Here is a 23,139-nt window from a genome sequence, read left to right as displayed (position 1 = left end):
TAATACAGTTCCTCATGTTGTGGTGACCCCCAACCATAAAATTATCCCTAAGACCATCAGAAAGGGTCGTTCAACCCCCAGGTTGAGAACTGCTGATGTAGAGGGTATTTTTCTGTTTCTTACTCAGACAAAAAAAATACATAATTCACATTTTGCACAGCCATAAGTAAGTAATGCCGCTGTACCTTTTTGCCAAGGGGGTACAATTGTATGAGCCAGAAGCATATATGGGGCAAATGACCATACTTTTCCCACATATTTGCATCACTACATGAAATGAACTGTTTACTGCTTTTAGTGTTTTTAAGGACCAGCAAACAATTGAGATATGCATCTGTTCATCAAGCACCTACAAATGAATTATTTCTTGCAAATAAATGCGCTATATTATGTGAAAGCTTTTCATTATATTATACTTCTCTAGAGAGCCACACATTGCATTTGACCTTCCATTATCTTACAGTGTAAGAAGTAAAACCCATAATTCTACACAGTTTATCTGCTATGTACATGTGGACTCAACAGCCTAACCATTCTAACTTGCCTGGCACTCCCCATGGCTATGCAGCAGTTTATTCATATAAACTAGTAGTTGGCCAAACTTTTACCAGAGCAGTGTAATGGTACTTTATATTTAAATGCATGCAAAACACTTTGCTATTCATGTGGTATGTGCAGGGGTGTAACTTTGTATTCCCAAGTCCCTTAGCAAAGTATATTTATGGGTCCCACCATTACCTCCTCCACCCCCAAAATTAATTGGAAAAGGCCAAATTTAAGTCACAAAGGTTTTCATTGGGCAACACTAACTAGAAATACAAGATGAGAAGGAGAATATATTCCTTGAATTTTGGTCAGTTTTATTTGTACAGTCTAGGACTTAGGTATTAAACAATATACAAAGAAGGATTTGGTGTTTTGCCAGTGTAAGTCTGCTCTGCTTATTCATGAATGGGTCACGTGAGCATTGCTGTGCCCCCTCCCTCTCTTTGCTTTTGGAAATATTTTGGAGGGTTTTGCCAGTAATGAAGTTTAGGGTTAATTCTATTATTTTTTACTAGCCCATAAATATATAGAAGTTGTGTTATAGCACTGATACTATTTATTATTTGTATAAATAGGGCACCATAGGATATTAAAACTATGGCAATGCCCTATTATTGAATTTATAGATCACATAACATTCCACTTGTAAAATAGAAATGGTGGAAAAATCATCTTAAATGTAATGCAATGCTAATTGTAATTGTAAAGCTAGCGTCTTAGTGTTTCTATTGCTAGAGAGTGTTTAATCTGAGGTGTGTGTTTCCATTAACAATAATACATTTGCCTTGTGTTTGTATGCAAAATTGGACCAGTAGAATTTTATTGGCACATAAAAGAGCAGGTGTACCATGAAAGTGTGCATGCGTCTTATTGCACAGATTTAACACACAACATTTTATGCATTTTTGTCTTGTAGATACCCTTTAGTTTCTGTGTCTGATCATTTATTTTCTAATCTTCTGAAAATAAAAAAATAATTTTCCCATCTTTTTGAAAAGCCTTTCACCATAAGCTTTGCCCGTACGCTGCACATGCTTTAGTATATATCAATTTGCACAATAAAATCTATTATTTAATATGTTGTCCATTTAGTGCATTTTACGATGCCGGTACTTGCTGGCTTTTTCCTTGGCTGCATTGGCACAGGCATTGTGCTTATTCTGTTGTAAGTGATTCCAGTATTTAATAAGTTCTCCTGGCTGGAACTGATGGGAGGTAATTAGGTGACTATATTTACAGCTCGAGTATGAAACTCTCCAATGATTGAAGACAAACTCATTTGGCGGGGGCACAGGGTCAATACGCAGCTTTGCCAGACAAATCCCAACATATACATCCTCTAAGTGCAAACGTCTGATGCTTAGAGACACTTTGAAGATTTTCTCTGCCAGGTCCCCAGAGAACACATAGCCAGTCCCTGAGCAAAATACTGGGTAACGCTCACTTGGGTATAAATCCTGGGGCATGTACCATTTGCTGTCTTTGTTACGGTTTGGTGCATACCCTCTCATTAAATATCCAGTGAAATAATTGGTTCTTGGGGGTAGATCAGGCTTCAGCAGCTTGTGTATTAAGTATTCGGTGTTAACAAACATATCGCTGTCCGTTTTCATAACATACAAAACCTTTGGACAATATGTCGCTACCCAGTTCATGCCCATTAACGTTTTAATGGTCAGATTGTAGTAGGTGTCTAAGTACTCTTGCTGGATAATGTCATGGTATTGCCTGCTTTCATCCATAATGGCTTGCTGGATTAATCCATCTGCCGTGGCATGTAACCCAAGTAAAAACAACCTTACTGTTCGGAACCCTGGAGCAAGGCTCTCGTTACCCCAAGTTTGTCTAATTGCTTGTCGAGCCTCAATCTGTCTCGGTTCTGCTGCTATGAGCAGAATAAGGAATGGAGTTTTCTCCTGACACTTCTCAGGCTCGTTAATGATATACTTATAATGATACACATTTTGGTGTCCTGAGCCTTTTTCACTATAAATACTTCCATTTGTGCTTAGTGTGTTCTCCAACCCAGTTACTCCTTGTTGTAGCAACTCTGTGCTGCTCACATTAGAAGCAGTGTGGGGCTTTAATGTTTGGTGAGTACCATCCTTCCAGATACTCCTTAGCGAGCTGTTGGTATCACTTTTTGTTGCCCTGTATCCTCGTATTGTGTGCGTCACTGGGTTCTCTTTTAGTCCAGTTCTTCCCGAGAGTGAGCTATGGTGGTTAAAAAAGAGCAACATTGCGAATAAAAACACGAGCGATAAGAGACCAGTGAGGTGAGTGCGGAACAGAGACCTCTTGCTATTCCAGGTCATTTTGACAAAACAGCAATGGCGTCTCCTCCACTGAAGCATGCTGTTTGTGATGCTGTGGTGCACTGTGTGGCACGGGTCCGTAGTCGCTTGTCCCACACTCCGTGCAGCTGTCACTCTTCTTTGGTGTTAGGCGTCATTATTTCATTTTTCCATTGGCTTATCAAGTAAAGGCGGATCTACAATGAGAAGTATTACAAGTACTTACAATAAACCAATGTTTCATTATAAGACATGGCGAAAAAAAGCACCTATTCCTTTTGTGTAGGTGTATTTTCTAATTATCTAGCTGCCCTGGCCAAAATAGCCTGATGGACCAATTAGTAGATGTCAAATTATTGACCAAGCTGCTGAATAAAGACTTTGTCCAGGTGATTTACTGCTCGCTTGCTGCTGGAGATGCTTAACTTATCTACTTGGGCCAGGTTTCCAGTTTGGTGCATAATCGTGCAGCTAATTTAGTGAAATAACCCGCTCATTTAATCTGCTGGTTTTGTTTTCAGCGCTTGTCATGTGCATTGAGGAGCCTGCTGCACGTGCAAGGTCGATTGGAACTGTGTTGTGTTAGTCACACTACGCTGCTTAGCATGTTTTCATTGGCTATGTTCAAAAAGTCAATGAGAAGATGCACTTGTCAAAACTCATTTTCAGGGTTCAGTAGCTTCCCCGTTCAGTCTACTTACACTTTATACACTTAAAGGAAATTGAAGATGTAATGTCAGAACAAATGCTTGGAGAGTCAGTCATTCAAAAATCCACTATTATATATTGATTTTTTTTAAGCTGTGATTGCTAAAATATTTAAATACTTTGTGAAGCATCACACTGGGTTTCGCTGTTTTGCACTGTTACAAGTTGCTTCCTCAAGAGGGAGCCAGAGTTGCATCCATGTGGGGAATCTGTATGTTTGTACCGGACTAAACTAAGGACACTCCATTCGCTAGGCATGGGTGAGATGCTTTTAGCTTGTTATATTCAAGTTTTTCTGCAGCGGTACTCTTATAAATATACTATGTACCAATGCATGTTTTAATATGAAACTGTGATGCTTTCCAGCCCCGACTCATACATTTTAAAATGTGCCTGCGTTGTTATACTATAGGAAATGCAGCTTTATTACTGATTTGCAAGTGTGGAGATTCATTTTTCGGAGAGGATGTTCTATTTCCAGTTTGTTTACTGATTGGGATATTTAACATGCGGTTACATTTACTTCTTGATGGAGTATAATAATGTTTATGTAAGCTTTTTTTAAATCAAATATATTTTTTCAGTTGTAATAGATCTCTCAAGTGAACAATACATGTGTTAGGCTGACACATTTTAGCTGCTTTTGTTAGTGTTATTCACCCCAAGATAATATATGGTAATGCTATTCAATGTATCCTCTCCTCTCTGCTAAAGGAAAATCAAGATTTCTGTTCCAGATGCACCAGTGCCGTTGCTTCCTCCTGCAGCCTGGGAAATGCCATTATTAAGAGAGTCCAGCTATAAACACGGCCACTGTGTAGATAATAAAATCTTGTGTCTGACAATGGGATGGCTGGCACAGTGAAGGAATGGTTTCCATAAATCAAAGCACAGAATAGTGTGCATAGGAAGATTTCCCAAGCCTGAGCCATAAGAAAGGAATGTAAATTTCCCCTGGCTGTTGTAAAGACAGCTTAGCAGCACAGGGTAGCCTGTGGAATTAATTAAGCAAAGGGCTGAGGTTTTTAAGGTTTTTTTAATTTATTTATTTTTTTTGTTTAATAATACTGCAACATATGTTTATGTTGCACCTTTATTGCATGTAGTGTCTATCAGATTCTGTGGTACCCTGTATTCCCTATCTGGGCATGCTTTGTATCCCATTGCAGGCCACATGGATTAAAACAATTGCTATTTGCCATGCCCCATTTCCCTTTTTCCTATGTGTATAAGGACTAACAGCATTACCCCATTAAGGCAATGTTTTGCTTCTTGGTGTTGTATAAAGACTGAAAATCCTCAGCAGTGTTGCATTATAGAAACCGTGTTCTACTATCCCAGACCCCTATGGTTTTCATCCTGTAAAACAGTTTTTATTAATATAAGCTAGTTGGCAAAATAAGGTATTAAATATTTTGCACACTTTATTGCATACAAATCCAGTTTGAGTCCTAATTCTACAGTTTGAATAACTCCCAAATGTAAACATCAATTTTCAACTATTTCCACCCCCCATCACAGTCCTTGCAGCCCATTTAAATGCAAGGTAGTTCTCATTTTCCAGTGAGGTATAAAGACTTTCCCCTAATCCCCACAATGAGAACTGCTTTCTGATTCACAATCTGCTTGAATGTAAATTGTGGCTCTCTTATTAATGACTCCCTAATCTCAGCAGCTAGCCAGAGTCACTGGGGTTTACAGATTACTTCAGATAAAGATTAACTATGACCTACTTTATAAAGGGATTTAGCTTTCCCCTGTATAAGTGACATTCCCTGTGCCCAGCAGCTATGGACATAGTGTGGGATTCATGTTATACTAGTCACTGAGATTCATGGCTAACACTAGCTGTTAGTTTCTCTTGCTGGGCAAATGATACAAACATTTGTATTGAACAGTTTAAATGATTGAAATTGCTGATATTTAGTTACATACCTTTTTTACTGTATTTGCTCATGATGGTTGAAATTCACTTATTTAGAATAGTTTGGGCACGTCATCACTTGGCCAGAGAAAATGAGTAGTGGAACATGCGCACTTAGGAAATTTCCTCTCTGCGTATGATTGTGCCTACTGTCCGTCTGCATGCAGCTTGCCCTAGTGCCCCTTCCATTCATGGGCATTTTGTATATTCCGCTGGCTGGTGGGCTGAAAGATCCCCGGCATTGTCTTGTGTGCAAAACCTGCTTGCCTCCCGAGTGCCTCCGAGTGCGCTGAGAGCCTCATCAGATGCTGCCTTGTGTCCCTGATGCGGTGTTCAGCCATCTGTATCCATGCCCGTGTTGGCAGATATCAGCAGCGCTGGAGGAATCTCAGCAAGAACATAGTCTACTTGAATTAAGGAATAGTAGGGGATTTACCTCCGTCCTTGTTGCTAGGCTGCTTCAGTGGAAGACTGAGCCGTTTGGAGGGGGCGGGGGGAAATCTATGGAGCAGAGAAGCAGGTCTGTTTCCCAGGCTGCTGCTGCCTCTCTCAGAGTCAGTGGTTTAAATGTGGGATTTGACAGATGCCGTCTTCTGACAGAGCAGAATTGAACGTCACAGCTAGGCTAACACTCACGTGACAGGCGTGCATGCATTTCTCCCTGTCTACAAGCAGCCAGCCAGCCCCCGTGCTTTTTGCTTATGACAATCATTAAAAAGACCGCATGGATTTTAACATCTACACACGGCTTCTTTGCTGGTAGCCTGACCCCAGCGTCAAGATGTCCTTTCATAAGAATTCTGCTGCTGCCTGCATACTGAGTGTCGCACATTTCCCGGGTTAAACCCATTACTGTTAAGCAACAATGGAAATCTAATGTAATACTGAAGCGTATTTATTCAACATGCCTGCAACATGAACTGCTCTCACCACCTTGTGCATTCTAGATTTTATTAGCCACTTTTTTATTCCTTCCAGCACTGCTGGGAAGGTCACGAAACTGGAACTGCCTTCTAGTCCTTTGGTATTTTGAAATAAATCTTAATGAATATGTATGCCGTTCATCTGGAAAACACCAGCAGAGTCAGTAATTTCCCCTTTATTCATGCTTTTCCTACTGCAACCATGTAGTGAATAAGCAAGTTTATAAACATAATCATTTTCTACCCCTTTTTTTGTGCCCATATAGGTTACACACTTCATTTTACATTAATTGAATTGCGTTTTCAATTACATCTATGGGAAACATGGAGCTACACCCTTATAGGCCAGATTCAAGTGTAAGTGGTGTGAATATATGCACCTCCCAAAGCCCACGCGAGCCAATGAAATGTATATTTCTTCTAGATACAGATTCTGGAATGGAAATGTTCCAGTATCCTCATTAATACATTATCTGCAAAAGAAACTGCTGACCCCCCATATTAAGAAATCTGTACATATTTTATCACATTATCAAAACACCCAGCTTTTAATGTGGTGTTTGGGTTGCTGCTTAACACTGCGAGTCCCCCTGAGAATACACACACTGAAACCACTGCAATAAATAATGCAGCACATCATTCATCACATCAACTGATGGCAATAACTGACTTGCAAAAGAGCTTGGGAAATATTCTCCGAACAGTTCAGGAACTAAAATAGTGCAGACGTGCTGAAATGAAGCTAAAGCTAAATGGTATTGTGTGGTGATATGTAATTATAAATCCAATGCTGGCCCTGGGTCTAGTAAGTAAGAATGCACTGCATTTGTCATTTTTAGGTTAAAATTTTTCAAAATAACATATCAATTTGCACAGTCAGATTTCAGTGATGTCAACAAACTTCCATCATTTGGGAAGAAAAAATTGTCATCTTTAATACCCAAGTCTAGGCTTTAAAGAACAAAGTAAAGCTAATCACAAATATTGGTTAGTTTAAAGGACGCAATGAGCTTAGTATGAAAATGTTTAGGTTGCCACGGAAGGCTGCTAAGCTTATTGAAATTGTGCTGCTTTACTACTTCCACTACCTCTGGATGCCCTGGGGCATGCTCAGTTGCGCCAGCAGGAGGTATTGCTGTATTGCCTTGAGTTACTAGTGACTGGTAATTAAGTATAATTTGGCACCTTACAAGTATCCTATAGCTTTGCGAAATGAAACATTAGCGGTTTTGGTTGCAGTGAAGGTGGGTGCAGCATTCAGTTTGGCTGCACACTCCAGAATCTTGCGATAGGATAGCATTCAGATTTAGGCCACAAATGGTTCTGGATTCAGTGTATCTGTACCAGTTACTTTTAACGACCAGTTGGTTGCACTTTTAACTTTCTGCTATTTTAAAGTGCTGTTGCCAGTTTAGTTGCTCGATTGCCCCAGTGCACCAGTACCACTAATGACAGATGTTCCTTACAGTCATACTAATTCTCTGTTTCTGCAGGTGATTGTATCATTGGTTAGACTTCACTGAATTATGAGATTTGTGCATTTATTTATGGCAATTTATAATGTTAAGAACAAAACCCCAAACAAGCATGACCATGGCCCTTTAAATCTTGCATGAGACTTTTATTTTACATTGATCCAGATCAGTATATATGTGCCGGTCTATTTTAGGTACTGTTCTCATCATGCTCTTTATGCTGAATCTCTTTCTCGAAAAGTACTACGGCAAAAAGAACATGTCCTCTGGCTCACACATAACGTTCAAATAACGATCACATTTTATAACTATAATTTTCATAAAACTAATGTTTGTACTTCTAAATCCAAAGCTAAAAAGCTCCGTGTTAGCTTGTCCCTTTCTGCTGGCTTAATTGCACCAGTGAGAAAAATAGCAAGAGCTAGAGTTCTGCTTAGCTTTCATATTTAGGGCTGTGTAAAGAAATAGAATTTTTTAAGACTTTAAGTCTCTTTGGTTTTTCATACATTTCACCTTCAATAGGTAATGGTTTCTGTCTGAGTAGTAAAATACACATTGAAAGATCTATAAAACACTTGTTGGATCAATGGAAGGTCATATATATTTTATATTTTGTTGGTGTATGGGAAAACATAGTAGAATGCTGCTTTTGTTTTTTTCCCCTGTTTTTGTTCTGTGTCCCCAGTTGAGTTACTGTGCAGTGTTGAAAGGAGGGATTTTTTTTTAGCTGTATTTAAGATTTTCTTTTTTGGGAACAAATGAAGCAATATCTTTCACTGTATTTTGCTAATTAATTAAGCAGTAAAATGTATTACCGATCATATCTATGTTGCTTGCTGCACTGGTGTCTGCTTATTAAGTAGGTTCATCATCTTCTGAAATGACTGGACTGATTTCAGGTTTAGGTTGAAATTTGGGCAACCACTGAGGGTTTGATTTGCGTGAGAGTCAGACTGGGAAGTACATTCCATCTCTGCTCCTAAAGATTCCCTGTCTTGGAACCAGAGACACATCCATAAATAACGCATGGAATGGGAATATGCGGATATGGGTTGGGTGCAGGTCCTACAATGGCAAAGTTTTCTGGATTAGAGTTGGGTGCGGGTTGAGTCTTTTCTGTCTCGCACATCCCACCAGCTGTTGTATCAAGCTATGTAGTGGCTTGAGTGTGAGCAGTTGTGAAACTTGTAAACCCTCTTTTCATCTATCGTGTGGTGGGGAAGGGGTTAATAAAAATTAACCCTTAACCTGTTTTTGGTAGAACTTTAACATATAACAGCCCCTGTATTCTTTACCACAAAAGCCCCCCCCCTTCCTGCTCTCCCTTGTAGACTAGGGGAAGGGCTCAGCTGTACCTTCAGCTTTTCATTAAAAGACATTTACTTTATAGACAATTGTATGTACAATGATCATTGTAGCATGTGTTTAAAGGAATGGGGCATACAATACCTGCCTATCCCATATGGACAAACATTTTGCTTTAAGTTTAAAGGAGAAGGAAAGGCAAAGTCACTTGGGGGTGCCAAAATGTTAGGCACCCCCAAGTGAATTAAATCGCATACCTTTTACCCTGGGCTGGTGCCCCTGATGGGAGAGAACAGCACCAGCCCGGGGTAGCTGCAGCGCTTCCTCCTTCCTGGTTCCGTGCACGTGCATGCGCAGTAGACTGAATAGTCCGCTTTTCACTCTACTGCGCCTGTTGTTTAGTCCTTCCAAAACAAAGCAGGAAGGAGGAAGCGCTCGCTACAGGTACCCCGGTACAAGGTAAGCGATTAAAGTCACTTGGTGCCTAACATTTTGGCACCCCCAAGTGATTTTGCCTTTCCTTCTCCTTAAAGTAAATGGCTTTTCTTACATATTTGATTTGTGATTTTAGGTTTGTCATCGTGGAGGGAAGGTTGAATATAAGTGCAGTTTGTTGAATTGCACAGTAGCTAAACGCTGAGTAACATCTAGTCTTAATATCAGTGCTAATGACCTCCATCTACATCAAAATAAGGTTTACATGAGACACCAAGCAAATATGTATTATCTCAGTGTGCAATTGCTGGAGGTTATATTACGGTGTTTACATTGATCTGTGCTGTTGTGTGATATGCAAAAGATCTTTACATTTATGCAGCATGTTATTGCATGTTGTCTGCAGCTTTATAACTTGATAGATCAGCAGTTTTATGGCATTTTTTTCTAAACATATTTTCCCAGGCAGTTTCTTTGCATGGGTGATGTGGAACTTCTTTAAGGACTGGTACCATAGAGGCTGTGATACTGAGTCATAGTGGGGTCACATTGAAACCCACAGCTAGCAGCCCCTGATATCAGCATATTGTAATGTGATGGGCACTGATTGAAATACATTTTAGAACTAAAGCCTAAAATGAGTGCCTAGTGAATCTGCATTTTATATGCTAAACTTACTGTACCAGCTCAAAAGTGATGCAGCTTTATAACATTATTGGTTAAGCCGTTTAAATTATGTCTAGGAGCTCCCCATCTTGGATCTTGTTAGGTCATCTTTTGCCTGCCAGTGGTACCGCACGTGCTCAGAGCTGTGGTCTGCCAATGAGAAATAAAGCTTAGGGAGTCAAGGAAATTAACAAAACATTACCTGAAAGTATGGTTATATCTATTGTAGCTGCTGGATATGTAATGAGAATTGCATAGTAATTATCTGAATGAATTACTAATCAGACTTACAGCATTCATTTTATATTTTATTTATATTGTATTTTGTGAGCTTGTCTGGGCTGCTCTTAACTGAGGTCAGGGACCAAGTGCAGTTAACTAGCAGAAGAAAATTTTGGAAGTTAGTGGGGGCATCTTCAGAGCCACAGATCTTTACTAATAAATGGCCGGCATAACCTGGGGCTTTACAAAACCCAAAACATATGCTGTAACATTTGTAGACTAATTCTGTTGCTCATCTTTAGTCCTCCTTTAGGGCAATGGCTCCGGCATTAAAAAATCGCTACTGCGGCAATAAATCTCTCCAGAAATGCCTTGCTAACATTGGAATCCCTGCAAGTGAATTACATTACTTGCGGTGATTTGGCTTAATTGTGAAAAAAATGCGAAAGCAGGCATTTCCCTGTGATTAAGCCGAATCACCCTTAAGGTTTTGCTAATTCCAGGGGCTGGCATCTATTCTATGTAAGGCGCACAAGACATTTTGTAAAGGTGACTGCTATGATTGCACATGCAGGCTTAGAAATGATTACATTCAGCTATTTATATCAACATTCTTGTTTTTATATTTTCTAGGAAGGGGCATCTGCCAGGAAGACACAGACTCCAGCTGTACAGCCTGTGCCAAGACCAGGTAACTACATGAACCCGCAAATTATTGATATTTGGCTCAATTTTTGATAATTCCTATTTTTTTTTTTTTTTTTTAGTGTAAGTCCAGCCATAAACTCACTCTCTCTTATGAGATAGGGAAAATGAGAAGCTGAAAAGACTTTGGAATCCAAGCAAAGTGATAAGCAATGAGATAAAACACTGAAATTTGAGAGCACTTTTCATAATGTCACAAGCCTGAAACTGAATCTGTTTTTTTCAAATTGATTCATGTCATGTATCCTATCAAACAGCTGGTCCCTCTGGGCCTAAAGCCTGTTCCCTATTAACCCTTATATGTACTACACATTACTAAGGGATAGTCAGCCTTTTCTAACATTAAAATTAATATCTGTTGCAAATAAAAATGTTAAAGCTGCTTGTTAACCCCTATCTGACTTATTATATATCCTATATTTCACAATGTACAGTTGACTTTTAAAGTTTGCATTAATCTCAAGCTAAATTCATGTATGTTTAAAATTTCTGGATGGTTCAGAGGCACATACCAGGCATTTATAGACTGTTTTGGAATGGCAAATGGAAAGGTTTTTGTAATGAGGTATGTGAAATATAGGACCATGACTGATAAGAGATCTGGCTTGCATGGATCATGGATCGCAATAAGTTAGGAGAGCTGAGCATTAGTTGGCAGAATATATAATTTAGTTTAAATATGGTGCTGCACTTATGTGAGTTATTGATTGCCAGTCAGGCACGGTTTGGCTGCCATCAAGTTAAAAGTTTAAGCATAGACCCAAAGCTCCTAGTGGTTACACTGCTTCAGCAGATTGGCAGTTTAGGGCCAGTATTTTGGCATAATGAACAATATGTTTATAAGGACTTTTTTTTTTTCTCCATAGTCAGGCCCCATTTACTTGTTTTTTAACTTAATAGTATAGGGCCATAATGCCAGCCCTGTATATACCTATATTTTTTTTTTTGGTACACTTGCATAACAAAGGCCTTAAGTGTATGCCATGTTTCCAACTAACTAATGCAATGGTGCCTATTCACAACTAATACTCTGAGTCGGCCACCTCACTGTGCTTTCATTCTGTATGCCTTTAAATCAGTACTTGCTTTCTCTGGCTTGTCACAATGTATTCCTTGTATCCTACTCCTGCAATGTAATGTAGCTATGTAATGTACAGCATACTGAGTGGCACTGTATATGTCCATGTTGTGTTTCCTGAAGTTATATATGCACACTGCATATCTTTATTAGATTATAACAGGAGTGCTGTTGCACTGGGTGCTGGGTTCAAATTGAGAAACAAAAGAACTACATAATAAAAAGTAATTTTGCCAGTATTTACAGTATCAGTTTTCTATAAATGCAACACTGTTTTGACTGAGTTGCAATTTGGCTGCACTTTAATGAAACTTTTAATTTAAGAAGGGAAAGGTAGACTGCAGGTGTCTGCATGCTCCCTTCTCTAGCATCCTGAGATATGGTATTTGCAAAGCCCTGTGTATGAAATGCTTATCAGCACTAAAAGGTCAGGATTGCTGCCCGACTTGTCTCATTGTTGCGAAACAAGGGGATAGATTTAAAATTGACAGGCCACAATGTGTTTGTATCTTTCCATGAAGCTCGGTTGTGTGCTGCATTCCAAGTAATTCTGGCAGTGGCCAGCAACACAGAAAATTCCATTTAAGATAATAAAATCCAAATGAAAAAGATGCTGTAACTATATATGGCTGGTTCCTGGGCTTGTTGTGGTTGAAAATACCACTGTTAAAGCAGAACTAAATCCCAGAGTGGAACTTTTTATATGTGCAATACAGTGGTGGCTTACTGATGCTTAATTTCTCCCTGATTTGACTGATGTCTGATCTAAAATAGCAGTCAAGGGGGAACACGTTTGGTCACAATTGGGACTACAAATTTGCTGTACAGCCCTGTTCAATACTATGTCACTTTATAAATATGGGTTAATGATAATAGAGTTGGCAGCATGCCATTACAGCCTTTAGCTGGGAGCTGTAGTTCTGCCAGTTGGGAAGCTGTTATCAGTCTAGGCAGCCTCTATGTTGGCAGTTTAAAGCACTGTGTGCCCATGGGAATAAAGGCAACATCCCCCTGCAACTAGGTTTTTAACTAAACTAAGGAAAACCCACTGGCAAATCTCCTGCAACCCTCAATCAGATCTCTAATTGTGCCTAAGTCACCCGTGCCAAATATGTTCTCTAGTCCTTAGTTCCATGTATGGCTCTATATTCTAACCGAAGGCATTGCACAAATATTAGAGTGGTGTATATATAGTTACAGCTATGTAGCAATACCTCCGATCTCTGTTCCTTTTATTTAATCTTTTTTTTTTTTTTTTTTTTAAATAACAATTTTTGTATGTGGTGAATTTTCATTCCTTTTCTTTTATTTTCCCCAGTTTCCCAGGCAAGGCCACCTCCAAATCAGAAAAAAGGTAACCTTTTCTTTAAAGAAAAAAATTAATAAGTAAAGAGTGAGATTTTGAAATGAATGTATTTAAAAATGTTCTGTATTTTTACTCCACGCAGGATCACGCACGCCCATCATCATTATACCTGCTGCTACCACTTCTTTAATTACTATGTTAAATGCTAAAGACCTTCTTCAAGATCTCAAGTAAGTGGCTGTTAGCGTTCCTTTGTTTGAAAATACAAGGGCCCTAAACAAATAGTACTTACTGCTTTTGCAAAGTATAAAGTGATACCAGCATTTTACTACTTATTATGACTTTTCTTTATTTAATATAATATTGGCAGTGATTTATAAATATAAGTTTGCCCTTCCCCAACCCCCTTGCTGTTTGTGGGCCTCCAAAATATTTATACAATACCCGCTTGCCTGTGGGCTCCATACAGTGCTGTGTTTGGCTTCATCATTTTGATATGTCAGTCCATGAATGTATACCAGGTACCTTGGCCCCACATGGGAATCGCTGTGCAGTGCTGCCTAGTATTCGCAGACTGATAGAGTACAGAATCTGAACTCCTCTGCTTATGGGATACTGTTTATGATCCTGGTGTCACCTCTTCGTTTTTAAGTGATTTGGGCCTTTGATATGTGATCATGCACCTACATTTATCCATAATAAATACAGTTGTTTTAACATTATCTTTGTGCAGCTTACTCTAAGGTCCCCACCACAATCACACCATGTGGTCCTTTTTATTAGGAACCAGTTAACTAGCCTGTTATGTTAATAATAATAATAATAATAATACCCATGCTCGCACAGGAGAACATACAAACTCCTTGTTTGAACCTAGGACCCCAGTGCTGCATGGCAACCATTCTATCCATTGTGACACCATAGAGCATCTATAGAGCTATAATTTCCCAGTATACTTTACTTTCCAAATGCTCAAAAAAACTCTTTGGGAAATGCGCTTCTAATTGCAAATATCTGCTTACTTTAAGGTTTGTTTCATCAGAAGAAAAGAAGAAACAAGGTTGCCAGAGGGATAATGAAACCTTAATACAGAGGAGAAAAGACCAAATGCAGCCAGGGGGGACAACCATAAGTGTTACAGTTCCATACAGAGTTGTGGACCAGCCACTAAAGCTGCTTCCTCAGGACTGGTATGGCATAATGATACTATTTTTCTTACCTTTTCTGTAGCATAAGTGGGTATTCTCCATAAAAGTTATTTTATTCTGAGTCTTTTGTAGCTTTTTAATTTACTGATACTCTAACTTCCTGATTTTATGTTTAAGGTTTCTCTTTACCATTCTATATTAAATCTAATTTGCTTGATAAGGCTGCTATCTCTAGAAGACAATAACAAGGCAGCTGTAGCTCTTTCTTTTGGTTATTTTGTAATACAGGTATGAGATCCCTTATCCAGAAATCCGTTATCCAGAAAGCTCCAAATTACAGAATGCCCGTCTCCCATAGACTCCATTTTAATCAAATAATTCAGAATTTTAAAATTGATTTCGTTTTTCTCTGTAGTAATAAAACAGAACCATTTAATTGATCCCAACTAAGATATAATGAATCCTTATTGGGGCCAAAACAATCCTATTGGGTTTAATTCATGTTTTATTGATTTTTTAGTAGACTTAAGGTATGGAGATCCAAATTACGGAAAGACCCCTTATCCGGAATACCCTTGGTCCCAAGCATTCTGGATAATGGGTCCTATACCTGTATCTTTGGAAAAAGAGAGTTCTTTGCAAAGAGGCTGGGTAATGCTATACTGTTTTACACCCTAATACATACAAATGGCCTATCCTACCATTATACAGAAAAGGAGTAGCAAGCTAACCCCCAATACCCCCCAATACACTGCCATGTAGAGAGCACTTCCTGATTGTATGCAAAGTCACTTGGCCTTATATGCCACCGTGCCATGTTAGCAGTGCTTTGCAAATAAGACACAAATCTTTGAAACTAGAATTAAAAAAATAAAATGACGCAAAGCCTTTGAGCCAGAATAGACTGAGCAAAGAGGTATCAGGAGATGCTTCCACCCCAGCTTTACTGTTCCTGAAGGGAGGAATATATATACAATTATTTTCGCTTTTCTAGGTAAATATATTAAGAGTCAAATATGTGGCTGTAATATTAAGCGGTACAGCAGTGGGGGAAGAGACCAAAAAGCAGGGGGTGTGGTATAAGCATTTTGCACATCATTTTTGAAATCTGACTACCTGTACCTTGTATGTATTTAGTTTCAACCTATCATTTTAGTTTTCCATTTAATATAAGTAATATTTAAACTGTTAGAATTTTTAATTATTTTCCTCTTAGCTCTAGCTTCTATGATTTTGATCCTGACTCTGCTTGTGGTCTTAGGGTAAGAACCAACGTAGCGGTTTAGTGCAGATCTATCGCAGATGGCTAACCTCTCTGAAATGTCTTTCCACCAGCAACAATAGGAAAAGGGAAAACAAAAAAGGGAAAGCCCTTTGTATCGCCTCCATATTCCTAAAGGTCCCCATACACAAGCAGATCCATCGCCAAGCGAGCGGATCTTCACCCGATATCCCCACTTACAGGTGGGCGATATCAGGGAGCGTTTAGGTAAAAAAAAAATAATAATTTGATCGGATTATGTGGGCGGAAATGGGGCAGTCGGTTCGGGGACCGCATCAATGAGCCGATGCAGTCCCTGATCAGACTGAATTTTCCAAACTGGCCGATCGATATCTGGCCAATTTTAGGCCAGATATCTGTCGGCCAGGCCCCTCGGTTCTGCCCCTACACGGGCAGATAAGCTGCCGAATCGGTCCAAGGGACCGATATCGGCAGCTACTATCGGCCCGTGTATGGGGACCTTAAGTCGGGCAAAGATTCCTCAGTCAACTTCGGAAAACGAAGCAATGCAGAGGGCTTTCCATCAACGACTCCTATAGTTACTGGTGGAAAGTCATTTCAGAGCAGTTAGTTGCCCGCTATAGCACAGATGTGAGGAACTGAACTGCTCCGTGGGTCCTTACCCTTAAGGCATACACGGGCCGATAGAAGCTGCCGATATCAGTCCCTTCGACCAATTCGGCAGCTGATCGGCCCGTGTATGGGCAGAAACGAGCGGCCTGGCCGACCAATATCTGGCCTGAAATTGGCCAGATATCGATTGGCCAGGTTAGAAAATCCAGTCGGATCGGGGACCGCATCGGCTTGTTGATGCGGTCCCCGAACCGACTGCCCATGGCTGCAAATGTAATCCAATCGTTTGGCCCCAGGGCCAAATGATCGGATTATTTTTTTTTAAAGTAACTTGCTACCCGATATCGCCCACCCGTAGGTGGGGGATATCGGGTAAAGATCCACTCGCTTGGCGACATCGCCAAGTGAGCGGATCTTATTGTGTATGGGGACCTTTAGTCTTGTCTTAAGATTCCATTGTTTCAGGCTGGCTGGCTGGCCATAGCTTCTGTTTTTCACTTCCAATACTGATATCTCCAGTATTCTGTTGAGACATGCTGTAGTAGCATTTTTTTTAAATCAAATACCTTTGCAAAATGCAGAGATGAAAACATACCCAAATATAGTTGTTTGCAATAAACAATATCCCTTGAAATGGTGGTGGTTTTCACTGATGGACAAATCGTACTTTTAATCAATCGTTTCAGAATAAGCTTGGTCCTTCGATAAAGAAAAGATCTTTTAAAAATCTTAACTTGTATGGCCGGCTTCAGGTTTAGCTACCGAGCTACAGTTTATTTCCCAGAGAGGATTTAGCCACACAGTTTGGGAACCACTCCTTTAGGGATAGCATAAGTTATTAGTTTGCTCTGTTACTTTTTCAGCCTTTGGAAATACTAATATTCATTGTTTCTAAAATGTTTGTTGTTGTTTTTTTTTTTTCTGCTAGGGATCGTGTTGTGGCAGTGTTTGTTCAAGGTCCAGCCTGGCAATTCAAAGGCTGGCCGTGGGTGTTGCCTGACGGCTCGCCTGTAGATATATTTGCAAAAAGTAAGTTACCATCTTCGCTAATGTTGGTGCAAACTACAGTGTTTTTCTATATATGTGTATGGGAAAATGTTTTACCAACTGTAGCATGATCTACATTAAAGTATTACCTGTGCAACACACTTAAAATGGCTAATATACTTTTATAATAGCTAAACCTCTGTTTAAAGAATTAGTGTCCATACTTTTAAACATAATTTAGGCACTGTGAGAGAGTCACCAACAGTGTTGTGTAGGGTCCCCAATGGAATCAAACACACTCATTAGTACCGTATATACTCGAATATAAGCCAAACAGAATATTAGCCGAGGTACCTAATTTTACCTAAGAAAACTGGAAAAACCTATTGACTCGAGTATAAGCCTAGGGTGGGAAATGCAGCAGCTTCTAAGTTTCAATAATCAAAATAAATTCCAATAAAATTAGGATCTATCAATCTTACTGAACAAATACGTGCAGGGAATGAGTATGCAAGATGCCAGGCTCCCCCCTACTCCCCCCCCCTATTCAGTGTGACTTTTACTTTAAGGAGTTCCCCCTCCCTCTGTGTCACTCACTTGCTCGCTCCTCGCCTCCTCAGCTAAATAGCATGCAGGCTGGATGGTTCCGTTGCCTGCCTGCATCAAAGACCTCTCGCCACACAAAGAGATAAATAGCAGGCCAGTTTGAGCTTTTCCGTGCATGCCTGCTCTACCTCCCCCTCCCCATTACACACATACACACCGCAGCTGAAGCAGAGAGCGTGTGATGTCACACCGGGGGGCGGGGCAAGGAACCAGGAAGGAGCAGCACACAGAAGAGCATGCAGGGAATCAGGTAGCAGAGGGACTCGAGTATAAGCCGAGGGTTAATTTTTCAGCACATTTTGGGTGCTGAAAAACTCGGCTTATACTCGAGTATATACGGTTACTATAGGGGAACAGTGTGTGTATAGCTTCTAGGGTTGGTGTTCAGCTTTTAGATGAAGTAATGTAATCTGGACAATATCAAGTGGTCCTGAATTGCTGGCGCTACTTATCATTCCATTTGTATAGTTGGGACTTGCATGTCTGTGCCCCAAGCTATGCAACATTTCATTTATGTAGCTTACATCAGGCAGGACCATGTCAGGTGTTTAAATCTTTCACCCTTGCACTGGTAAATCTGATATATTTGCTTTAGAAAGACTACTATAGTTTATATAAATAAGCTACTCTTTAGCAATGGAGGCAATTGAAATAGCGCTAAATGGCATAGGTTAAATAGCCATTAACAAATAAGTTCTGTAGAACCACATTATGTTATACATAGCTTATCTGATATATTACCTGGCCCTTTTCTCCTTTGAATGGCTGCCCCCATGACTACACAGCGGCTTGTTTATATAAACTATAGTAGTGTTTCTGAAGCAAACACCAGTTTTACCAGCGCAGGGCAACACATTATATTTTGTTAAATTTAAAACTCTTTGATTTTTTTTTGTGTTACTGTTCTTTGAGTCTGCATGCATAACAATGGTATTCTAAATAAAAAGGTCTTGACTGTATCCATTTAATATCCATAGCAAGATTCTAGATCTTCTGTTTAACTATTGTTAACAAAAGGTATTAGAAGTTACTTCTACATTTTAGTTCTTTGCTGGCAGCATGCAGAATAATGTACAAACATTGTATTGGCATTCAATAGTCACTGCAGTTTAAATTCCATATTTCATGCAAGGAGAGAATTCAAGGACTCGGTTAACTGGAAAAAAAAGTTGCTGATCTGGAACTATTTAATTATTTTGGCTCTGAAATCTGTAGGACAAAATGATTTGCTTAACTGTAGAAATCTGACTGTCAATTCCAGAAACTAATACTTTATATCTGGAATTATCAGAATTTTTCTCTCTGCCTTTGAAAAAGGCATTTTAAGTGCTTGCATTTACCTACTTCTTATATATCTACTTCCAGACTGGGTTAGAGCACAAGTACTTACCCAAGTTATATGCACAGTCCTGGTTTCTCTTTCCTTGTACAGTGGGTATCTGAGTTTGCTGTTCCTTTAGTTATGGAACATGTCATCTTAAAGCCTTTTCTTGGCTATATGAATGAATTAGAGTTCAGTTGGCCATACACCTGTAGATTCTCTCTTTTGGTAAGGTTGCCAAACGAGCTGATCTTTGCCAATCTTTTGACACCTATTTGCTTGGCTGATCCAATAGTGGGGCTTTTGGGTCTCTGATCTGATGATCATAACGGAATCCATTGCAGGCCTTTGGGAGAAGTCTGTGTTAAAGGGGATGTTCACATTAAAGTTGATGTAGACATTGATATTCTGAGACAATTTGCAGTTAATCAAAATTTTTTGTTGAGATTTTCATTTGTTAAGCTTTCTGTTCAGCAGCTCTCCAGTTTGGCATTTCAGCAGTTATTTGTTTGCTATGGTCTTATATACCTAGCAACCAAACAGTGGTTAAATGCAAGACTGCAATATAGTAGCCTCACAGACCAGTAGTTCTTTGGCTGCTGGGGTTATTGACCCTCATTTTACATATGGAAAGAGGTAGCAGAAGACAACAAATAATTCAAAAACTGTAAAGGGTACATAATGAAGACCAATGGAAGAATTGCTAGAAATAGGACATCCCAGAACCCCTCAAAGTTAAGGTGAACCACCCTTTTAAATGCCCATATTCGGACCGTTTATCTGCCCCCATGTATGGGCCTATCCAACTTTCTTCCGACAGAAATCTAGCCTTAAAGTTCCACTTTTAAACCCTTTGATGTCTTCGGTCATTACTGATTCATTGTGCTACTAAAGCAGTGCTTTTTTCATTCTACTGTACTTTTTACTGGGGAAGGAGAAAGTGCTAATTTTGTTTATGTATTTTTAAGATATATTAGGTTATATGTTCATATGTGTTGTATTTTAATGGCTTTATAAATAAGATCTAAATATGATTGGTTATAATAAATGGCTTAATCATGCATGTCTGAGGCCCTGTTATGTTTTGACTTGCAGTTAAGGGTTTCCACCTAAAGTACGACGAAGTTAGGCTTGATCCCAATGTGCAAAAATGGGATGTGACGCTTCTGGAATTAAGTTATCACAAACGGCACTTGGACAGACCTGTGTTTTTGAAGTTCTGGGAGACTTTGGACAGGTAACCTTTTTTGTTTTATGTAGGGAAAAAAGCCAATTTTTGCTGGCAAATTTTTAAAATGTATTTTGCTGTAGTATTTGAAACATAACAATGCTATGTGAGCTAATAAGAGGTTTTTTTTTCTGGATGTTCTCTCATTTGTGTATCGGTGGGTCCATGTAATATACGTAATATACATATATGTATGTATGTATGTATGGTAAATCAAATAGTGCCAAAACTGCACATAATTTAACAGATCCAAGTTAGTGATGTACAGGCTGGCCCAAATGTGTGCCCACAGCCCCAACCACCAATGATGGTACTATACATTAGCTTATTTATATACACATGCCTGCCTGCTCCGCCTCCTGTTGTGACTTTAGAGACAAGAGGGTTGTGCATGGGTGTATAAATAATAACAATGCAGCAGGTCAGGTTGGGTTTGAAGCAGACAGGTTAGGGTCAGGTGTGTGTCATTGTGACCACTGGACAATGGAAGGCCACGTCCAGCACTTTTTTTGCCGATTTGTTTTTCCTGATTTACTTAAAGGGGAACTTCAACTTCTAAACCAAAATTTGTTAAAGAGCCCCACCTATAACAGAAACCCCTAATATACCCTTTACTTTAATCCTTCAAAAAGTATAAAATTCTTCTCATTCTGCATCATTTGAAATCTTGGCAGGGGGGAAGGGACTAAAACATTAATGTTACAAATTGTAACTACTTTGGTTCAGTGCATCCATTAATTTACTAGACTTGTGCCGCTTCCTTCTCCAAGTTCATATCCGTTCATTTAAGTGTATACTTATGGTGTAACATAGTGGCATATGCACAATGATAAATAGCAGTAGAGCAGGAACTAAGCTTTAGTTTCATATCTGTAGTAATAGTGTTGGTATTATATTATTGTATTATATAGGATTGCTACTATTTCTCTCTCTACATGTCTAGTTAAATATCCAGTTTTAGGTTTCCTACAGTTCCCGACTGTTTCCCTGAGATGACATTCTTACAAAAATCATTTGGCTATAAGCAAAGATGAGCATGAGTAAAGGCTTTATTGTTTTATTGAACACATTTATATCACATCTTATGTTTATGCTTTGGTGAAGCAGTTTACTTTTTACATGGCTAGAGGCACAGTGTTAATAATTAAAGATCAGCCTTCTGAAAATAAAGTACTGCGTGTCTCAGAATCCAAGGCTCTCTAAGCCGCAAAGTGCATTTTCCAATTCATCCAATTACTTTTAATTTGATTTCCCATATAATAATCTCCATTTTTCTTTTTTCCCCCGCTAGGTATATGGTGAAAAACAAATCCCATTTAAGATTCTGAAAAGCTTGGGTTCTCTCATTTCTCCATGGAAAGAAAGAGTTGTGACTTCACCTCCATCTAGAGATTAGGACTCTATTCACATTTGTCCAATGAACCTACCTTGAATATACCAGGATTGTCACAATTTTTTTGGACAATTTGCCATCATTTACAAAAAAAGGAATAGCATACTATTTTTAAAAAAAAAAGGTTTGCAATGTTTGCAATTCAAATTGTATATTTTGATAGTAGGGAGAGCATTTGTTTTAAACAAATACTTCTTTTTTTTCCCCTTTTCAAATACAGTATACTTATGTGTATGTAAATGTTACATTCTCTCAAGTACTTTTTTTTTTCTTTTCCTTTTTTTTTTGGAATTTAGTTCATTACCATAAAGAACTCTTTTGTGCTGTTTAGCTTACACATTTGCCAAATCCGTTCCATATGGCATTGGGCGTGCTGATTGGTGGGCAGTGTGAAGAGAAGCATACAGCTTTGTATGTGGATTAAAGTGATATTCTTTGTGTTTCTAATAAAATGGTAGACACACAATACTGTTATGAAATTTTTTTTATTTTTCCTTCTCCCAAAAGCATCTAATATTAAAAATAAAATAAAAAGGGAAACTGTTGTACTGCCATCTTTAATCATTGGACCTGGGATGGGCTGAAGCATCTGTGCAATTCTATACAGGTAAAGGACCTGTTAAGCAGAATGCTTGGGCCCTGGGTTTTTCTGGATACAGGGTCTTTCTGTAATTTGGATCTCCATACCGTATCTCTAATGAATATAATTTAAATATTAAGTAAACCCAATAGGATTGTTTTCCCTCCAATAAGGATGTATTATATCTTAGTTGGGATCAAGTACAAGGCACTGTTTTATTATTACAAAGAGAAAGGAAATCCGTTTCAAAAATATGAATTATTTCATTAAAATAAGGTCTACGGGCAGTGGCTTAAAGGAACAGTAACACCAAAAAATGAAAGTGTATAAAAGTAACTAAAATATAATGTGCTGCTGCCCTGCACTGGTAAAAGTTGTGTGTTTACTTCAGAAAGTCTACTATAATTTATATAAATAAGCTGCTATGTAGCCAT

General features: G+C 38.9%; 2 protein-coding genes across 2 annotated transcripts in view; one reads left to right on the top strand and one right to left on the bottom strand.

The window, feature by feature from the left end:
* The window catches only part of cdc73 (cell division cycle 73), a 45,340-nt gene extending 22,749 nt beyond the window's left edge, over positions 1-22,591 (top strand). Inside the window, exons 11-17 of the mRNA NM_001016031.3 lie at positions 11,132-11,189; positions 13,600-13,635; positions 13,730-13,817; positions 14,616-14,777; positions 17,519-17,619; positions 20,600-20,741; positions 22,024-22,591. Of these exons, the coding sequence (NP_001016031.2) occupies positions 11,132-11,189; positions 13,600-13,635; positions 13,730-13,817; positions 14,616-14,777; positions 17,519-17,619; positions 20,600-20,741; positions 22,024-22,060 (624 nt within the window). The 3' untranslated portion in view covers positions 22,061-22,591. The remainder of the gene's footprint in view (positions 1-11,131; positions 11,190-13,599; positions 13,636-13,729; positions 13,818-14,615; positions 14,778-17,518; positions 17,620-20,599; positions 20,742-22,023) is intronic.
* Positions 836-6,157, bottom strand: LOC100487440 (beta-1,3-galactosyltransferase 2). The gene is made up of 2 exons (XM_002932145.5): positions 5,484-6,157; positions 836-3,037 (listed from the first exon to the last, which is right to left on the bottom strand). The coding sequence occupies exon 2, from the start codon at positions 2,898-2,900 to the stop codon at positions 1,635-1,637; it is 1,266 nt and encodes a 421-aa protein (XP_002932191.1). The 5' UTR covers positions 2,901-3,037; positions 5,484-6,157; the 3' UTR covers positions 836-1,634.
* Positions 22,592-23,139: the final 548 nt, after the last annotated feature.

Source organism: Xenopus tropicalis, chromosome 4 (genome assembly GCF_000004195.4).
Source record: "Xenopus tropicalis strain Nigerian chromosome 4, UCB_Xtro_10.0, whole genome shotgun sequence".
Taxonomy (NCBI): Eukaryota; Metazoa; Chordata; class Amphibia; order Anura; family Pipidae; genus Xenopus; species Xenopus tropicalis.
Note: the sequence above shows the minus strand (reverse complement) of the source record. Positions and strands in the feature narration are given on the sequence as shown.

Bases quoted from the DNA above. Each gene is read 5' to 3' on its own strand.
- LOC100487440 (XM_002932145.5), bottom strand. From the start codon at position 2,900: ATGCTTCAGTGGAGGAGACGCCATTGCTGTTTTGTCAAAATGACCTGG.